This window comes from Montipora capricornis, chromosome 8 (genome assembly GCF_036669925.1).
Source record: "Montipora capricornis isolate CH-2021 chromosome 8, ASM3666992v2, whole genome shotgun sequence".
Classification (NCBI taxonomy): domain Eukaryota; kingdom Metazoa; phylum Cnidaria; class Anthozoa; order Scleractinia; family Acroporidae; genus Montipora; species Montipora capricornis.
In genome coordinates, this window is record NC_090890.1 from 51245613 (window position 1) to 51253112 (window position 7500).

General features: G+C 39.2%; 1 protein-coding gene and 1 pseudogene across 1 annotated transcript in view; one reads left to right on the forward strand and one right to left on the reverse strand.

Annotated features, from left to right (window-relative positions):
* LOC138014107 (uncharacterized) overlaps positions 1-7500 on the forward strand; it is a 10974-nt gene that overhangs the window by 76 nt on the left and 3398 nt on the right. The window contains exons 2-5 of the mRNA XM_068861135.1: positions 583-696; positions 1578-1754; positions 2769-3056; positions 6755-6821. Coding sequence (XP_068717236.1) covers positions 583-696; positions 1578-1754; positions 2769-3056; positions 6755-6821 — 646 coding nt within the window. The remainder of the gene's footprint in view (positions 1-582; positions 697-1577; positions 1755-2768; positions 3057-6754; positions 6822-7500) is intronic.
* LOC138014442 (uncharacterized) lies at positions 4330-6294 on the reverse strand (annotated as a pseudogene).

Sequence of the window (7500 nt, forward strand, 5' to 3'; positions counted from 1 at the left end):
ACTTGGTTCAAGTTATTGTTCCACAGTTGTTCTTGTTCTGTTCCATCGTTTCATTGTGTTTCATTGGCCCTGAAAAGCCCCTATGGGAAGCGGTCAATTAAGTATGTAATGTATTGTATGGTACAGATTAAAATATGGTAAGTCTCACTCCCAGCTAGTCTCCCTCGCAGCCGTTTTTTGGATGTCACGCAACATTCCTAACTCCCAGCAGTCAAGGGGTTAAACTATGATGTAAGTCAAGTAAAACCGCTTTTTACACTGTCAGAAATGTTGCCAACACCCCGAGTCTTTTAATAATAATTATTAAATTAAATTAGAAATTTTCTGATAGATGCTGTCTTGCAACCCCTTGGTCGTAAAATTAGTTTGGACACTGAGGAACCCATGAACCATTCACAAAGAATCGCAGAGATGCAACTTCGTGTAACGATAGTATTGTTTAATGATGTAATGCACCCAAAGAAGGATTAAGGTAGTTGCATTGCAATAGAAAAAGGACAACTGAAAATCAAACTTCAGAGTTCATTTTTCAAATTATGACTTACACGTACAAGTAACAATCGGTCAAATTTAATGTCACAGGTAGGGAAGGGCACTCTCAAGGAGCGTGCTCTTTTGTGTGACACTGGCACCTCATGTGAGATGGAACTCAACAAAGCTAATCTAAACCAAGCTGTAACTCTTCCCTACCTGAGAGTAAGACTTGTAAATTTTACCCTGGCTAACAACAGACGATTTTACTCTCCAATTAGATGCGCTTTAGGCGTGAATGGATAAATTCAAGACTTTTTGGTATAAAGAAATGTTCACAATGACAAAAAAACATTTTTTTTGTTTTTGTGTTGAATTGAAACTTTGTTTAGTGTAATTTGAATCGTCATAGATCTAGTAAAGTTAATGATTGTTTATATTCAATTGTCAATTGGGAGCTTAAGCACGCGATGTTTTGAGGCATGGACGGATACCGGAAGTGATCATTTTTCACGCAAGGACAGACAACTGTGGTCTCTCTCAGATTTTTTAACTAATCGTCTCTAATTGTGAAAATATGCTTAGCAGTGTGAATGTAGTAGTGCCAAGACAAGTTAAAAAGGAAAACAGCTAACATCCAGTTGCCGTCTGTGACTCTGCAATGTCATTGTGTGCTTACATGTAAGCTCCGTAATATGACTGACAGTCAGTCAAGCAGAATGACGGGAACTTGAGTCAAACCTAAAATTCAATATAGTAACTTGGATTTTACAGTATGATTTTTTATGAAGACAAACTTTTGTTTTTGTTAGATCTGAATGCCAGCAGAAGTCAGACTTTCTCCATCACTTAATGTTTTCTCAATGTATTTATCTACAAAAGGTTCATTAAGCATCATCTCTGCAGCATTATTGCACTAGTATTGCTTCTTTGTGACTGTTGTGGGTGTAATAATTGTTTGGGATGCTTGAAATTTCATGTTGCGCGGCCTCATACAAAAGAATGAAATTTAAAGAATTTCAAACACTTGCTGTTAACTTTAAGAGCCGGCAGAAGTGGCTGTTTGACAAAAATAGATCTGAGACATCATTTCTTTGCTGTTGAAGGAAATCGCAAGGCATCTGCAAGAAAAAGAATCGATAAAATTGGAGCGTGCAAGGCAACGTCGTATAGAACGACAACAAAAGGAAGAAGCAGAGGGCAAAATGCTGAGTGAAGCTCTTTCAAAGCTAAAAGAAAATGGAAAAAATCGTGTGAATAATTTTGAAGTGGCTGAAATTCAGACAGGTTAGTCAAACTCTTCTAATCAAGAATGAACCCAAATAACCTTCTAATAATACTTCCAAACGTTGTTATCTGGGTAATAAATAATAGTACTTAGTTATAGGTGTTTGCTGGTGTCATTGTTACCCTGTCTAGTTTATGAAATGATGTCATTCTGAGCAGGAACAAAATAATTCCCGATCGGTGTCTACCGTGAAATTACAGTACTGTGCAACCTCTTTCGAGTCTCGAGTCTCGCGAGGATCGAGGAACGGCAGTCGAGAATCAAGCAGTTCCTGTTGTGATTTAATCGAGGAGTAATGCTTTCGCGAAAGCTGAATTGATTATGAATAACTGACAAGGTTTCCCGTCCGTGATTTTGTGAGAATCAAGTGTCAAGGATCTAGTTTGATTTCGAGTGAATCAAGTCTCAATTCTCGTGATGATCGAGTCGAGACTGTCAACTTACTTTTGCATGGTTCTGTACTGTAAATTCGAACTGGGATACAGGAGAGGGTCTCTGCGGTAGGGGCAAGACATTGGCAAGACATTGGCAAGGCATTGGCACAGCGAGGCTCAGAGTACAGTAGTTTCCATGGTGGCCTTCCCCCCCTACACCTTCAATCTTAGACAAAACTCTTGGGAAAAATTCTAGCTTTGGCATCATTTGACATGCACTCACAAAGTATATCCGTCCTTACCCCTCTTCCCCCCCCCCCCCCTTCCCTTATTACCAATGTTGCAATAATGAGGCAAAATACTGTGCAAGCCTTTGGCCGTTTTTTTAACCAACATTGGAATGTGGGGGGAGGTGGGGAAGCAGGAAGAATTTAATCTTAATCACTGACAAATCAGACTGCCACATTTTCCCAACGAGTTTTGTCCAAAATGGTAGGTAGGTCTCATTTTGCCACTGCTTACTTTGCACTTTTAAAAACTTTTTAAAATCACTCTTTAATACTTTTAGGTGGTTTTACTGTAGCAGTGCAGAGATTTTAATGCTAAGATTGTATTACATTGCATTAAATTTTGTCACTGCACTGGTTCCTGTGGGTTCTAGAGATCGCCCAGTGCATACAGATGATACGAAACCTCATCAGAAACTATCAGCAAAAGGTAGTAACAGTAGCAGAGGATCTGATAATGGCAACATCATGGGAGAAGGAAGTGTCGTTGAGCTGCCGCGACAGGCTGAGGGAGGACGCCTTGAGTGTGACAGGATTATTATGGATGATGGAACAGCTATTCACTTCTTTGATGAAAATGACGATTCAGGTGTGAGGGAAAAAGCCCACCGAAGATCAAGAGAACGACAGGATGAGGTGGGAAATTCTGATGAGTGACTGGTTCAACAAAAAAGTTTAAATATAGTGGCTGGTATTGTTTACAGTCATCACCTTGCACTCAGTGTCGGTCTCCAAATGCAGTATCACGTCATTTATATGTAAATACTACAACTTCTACCATCCAACTTTTTTTCTCCTTAAAATATGTCTTAAAATATGTTTTCTGTGTGCCTATTACGAGTATATGAGACCATTAAAAATTAGGGGGGGGGGACGGGGGTTCACAGTGCTCGTTTCTTCGCAACACGATGATAAATGGGTGGCAAAGGGGCAATTTCAGCTTCAAAGTGATCTTTTTCCGGGAAAGGACTGGGGCGAGTTCCAAAACAGCACCTTAACTAAGAAGAATTATCATGATTGTACTTGGAAGCTCTTGAACAGCAAAAGCGAACATTGTTGCCTCTCTTTAGATGGCCAGCGTGAAACGCCATCATCTCCGAAGTTGCAATGTTATGCGCAGTATGAGATGCGCGGTGCAAAACAAGGGAATCACCTTAAGCCAATCATTAAGGGCTACAGCTCGTGTTTTTAAACCCGATAAAACACTGCTGCGAGTTTTTTAAACATTTCTTAGAAAACCTTCGTTTTTACGGAGATTCCCATTAAAATTATCAAACACCTGCTAAACTGCTATTTTAAACATATTTTTATTATCCTTGTTGCTTCAAAACGCCAAACATACCGTTTTGAATCATCACTGCGTATTTTTATTCCGGAATAGGGTCAGTCAAACGCATCCTAATACTGACAAGCACATAATGACTGGCTCCCTCCGTTTCGAAACGAGTTTGCCAGCGAAATCTTTCAAATCAAATTGAGTGAACTCAGTGAAGTATCTTCATAGAATTAACCACATTTCCGTTTATGATTTGAAATTCTCGCCCAAGTCTCGTTTTTAAGGCAAACAGAACTCGGAAATGGACCATTGAAAAAGAACTCTTCATACGGTGGACTAAATAAGTAGCCGCTTTTGTTTAACTCTGTGCGCTAAGAAAGACATGTATGATGACATAATTTTCTTTTGACCAAGGAAAACCAGAAGAACACATTGCCCTCCTGATGGCTCTGTTAATATCTGTTAATATCTTGGATTTTCACATCTCTTTTTATTTTATTTTGTGCATTATTTTCACTAATAAGTAGTTTCTTCGAAATACATTTTAAGATAAAAACTAGCGATAAAATTTTCCGACGTTTCGATCTCGCTGAGATCATTTTCAAGTTTGAAAAAAGTGAATAAAACTTTGCCTATAAGAAGTAAAATCACACGTGAGAATATTAAAAGCGATAAAAATGTGGAAACATGTACTAAGCGTTACAAAAGGTAAGTGATAAAAATTAAAAAAAAGGCTAGATAACAATAGGACAAAAGCTTTACAAAAGAATATATGAAAAACTCCGAGCTATAAAAATAACTTTGCACGGATGGAGTCAGACTGCGTGTTCAAAGTTGGCTTTAGTTCTTTTATAAAAGGCATCTCATAAATTAAGCAGTCAAATTTGCTCTGGCACTTCCGTAAGATCTTGAAACTACGAGATATGTCCCTTGGGTCCCTCCCATGTTGATCTCTGACGTGTTTCCCGATGGCAGATCCCTTATGTTCTTCAATGCGTTGATACAGGTGTCGGCATGTGTAGCCGACATAATCCGCATCGCACAGATCACACTTGAAATGGTAAACAACAAATTGTTGGTTAAAAATAGGGGGTTTGCTTTCTTTTGGCTTGATGTTAGATCCGATCTTTCGGCTTGTGTACACGGGATGGATATCTTTTCCGATTTTGCGACTTAATTCTCCAAGTTGTCTTCGCACAGAATTCGCTGATCTCTGGTCCTTAAATGGTAATATTATTCTCACAGGTGCTTTCTTATTGTCACAGGTCTGTTTGGATCTTACATCCCCTGAAACTTTTGGTAACAAAATCTCTGATTGCTGATTGTAAGAGTGGGACTGGGTAATGAAGCCGAGAGAAAGTCTCCTTGAGACGTTCACATTCTAGATGGAACAGTTGCCAGCTCGAAGAGAGCTTAAAAGCACGATTCAGCATTGTTTTTAGCAGTGACTGTTTATATCGCACATCGACATGACTTTGATAATGTAGTAATAATCCAGTATCTGTTGGCTTTTTATACACCTTTGTCTCCAGGCGGGACATGTGTTTCACGATTTCCACCACCAGAAAGGGAAGTGTGCCGTTTGCGGCTAGTACCATGGTGAAGTTAATTGAAGGATGGCTGTCATTCAGTGTGGATAGAAATGCTTCAGCTGTTTCTACGTTAGGCATTATGCTCAACGTGTCGTCCACATAACGTTTGTAGAAATCCGGCATTTTTCCCTGGCCTTGGAGTCGTTCTTCAATACTACACATGAATGCGTTAGCCATCAGGGGTCCCAGAGGCGAGCCCATGGCGACGCCATCCACTTGTTCATACAAAATTCCCTCAAACTGAAACAATTGATTCTTCGTGGCAATGTTCAACAGTTCTACTAGATCTGCTTTCGTAATGTGGAGATTATGTTCTGTGTTAAACCAGTCGCCCTTAAATGCTTTTTCGGCCAGAATTTCGATTGTCTCATCAACAGGTACATTAGTAAAAAGCGAAGAGACATCGTATGAGACAAGGATGCTGTGAGCATCAACTTGGAGGTTCTGTAGGTCGTCCACGAAGCCAAAAATATCACTGACGGTATGGTCGTTGATTGACAGAGGTTTGAGCGTTTCGTCCAACCATTTTGCTAGCTTGTAGTTATATGTACCTGTTGCGGATAGTATGGGACGCATCGCGAGTTGTTTCTTGTGAGTCTTTGGTAGACCATACAGGTGGGCAAGTCTTGAACCTTTTTGAACAACAGAATCAGCAATATCTTTGGGAAGAATTCTTTTTACGGTGGCGGTTAATTCCTTCTCTTTCTCAAGTAGAGGATGAAAATGCTTTGGTGGTCTCCCTCTCATTTTAGGTCTTTCAGCGCTGACAGGTTTAATCTTGGTTTCATCGTTAATTGATGACTCCTTCAGTAAGCGCACATAATCTGACTTGTCCATTACCACCACTCCTGAACCTTTATCAGGCTTAGTGATAATAATGTCGTTCCTCTTCTTTAATTGGCCAATTGCTCTTAGCATTGCTCTTGGTGGTGCTGGAGTCTTGCGTTCGGTGTAGTTTAGAGCTATAGATCGCAATGTCGTAGCCGCTAGTTCTCTGTTGTCTTCACTCAAATCCGGCTCTAATTTCCAGAAGGCCTTTTCAAAGGCTGCTAGGATATCTTTAGATGATACTCGCTGTGGAAGAGCAAAGTCAAGACCACGACATAAAGCCAATTTCTGGAAGAAGGAAAGTCCAACTTTGAACACGCCGTCTGACTCCATCCGTGCAAAGTTATTTTTATAGCTCGGAGTATTTCATATATTCTTTTGTAAAGCTTTTGTCCTATTGTTATCTAGCCTTTTTTTCATTTTTATCACTTACCTTTTGTAACGCTTAGTACATGTTTCCACATTTTTATCGCTTTTAATATTCTCACGTGTGATTTTACTTCTTATAGGCAAAGTTTTATTCACTTTTTTCAAACTTGAAAATAATCTCAGCGAGATCGAAACGTCGGAAAATTTTATCGCTAGTTTTTATCTTAAAATTATTTTCACTGTCCTCGTTAATGCTTGATTCTTTACAGAACCATCGGAGTGGGTTTTTCGTCACTTTGTGCTCGAGTTGGAGGAATGGCTGCTCCGTATATAGTGGTAAGAGAAGGGGTGATCTTATTATCTATATACCTCCATCTTACCTAGATAAGAGGAAGATCGCTTCCACAAAAATTGACGTCACTGTCAGAACTTAATAACAAATAATAATCCTGCATGGATTAGTAAAGTGCGTCCTAGAGCGAGTTTCAATTGAGTGTCGTAAAACCAAAACCAAAGTAATTACTTTGGCCAATCAAAAAGGACTGAGACAATCTGGCAAACCAATCAAAACTCGAAGTAATTACACGTAGTCGACACAAAGCGCGGGAAAATGTGCACGCGTGAGCCACGATTGGTTTTGGTCTCACTTCTGATTGGATGAAAAAATGGCGCGACAATTTTGAACCAATCACTGAGTGAAGTAATCGTAAACCAAAGTAATTATCTAATTACTTTCGACACTCAATTGAAAACTGCTCTATCTCTAGTAATATTCTTTTTAATAATAATAATAATAATAATAATAATAATAATAATAATAATAAAGCGTAGGTGAGCATGAAAGCGTGAGGACACAAGTTCTCTTGCTCCTGCTGAAACATCAATTTTGACGCTTAAATAATGCGTGTACTCGCAATCTTAGTATTGATCTTGAATAACATCTACAATGATCAACATACCACGTCAACAACTAGCGCAACACGCTTGTAACCAACCAAATACTTCAAGTTTAGAA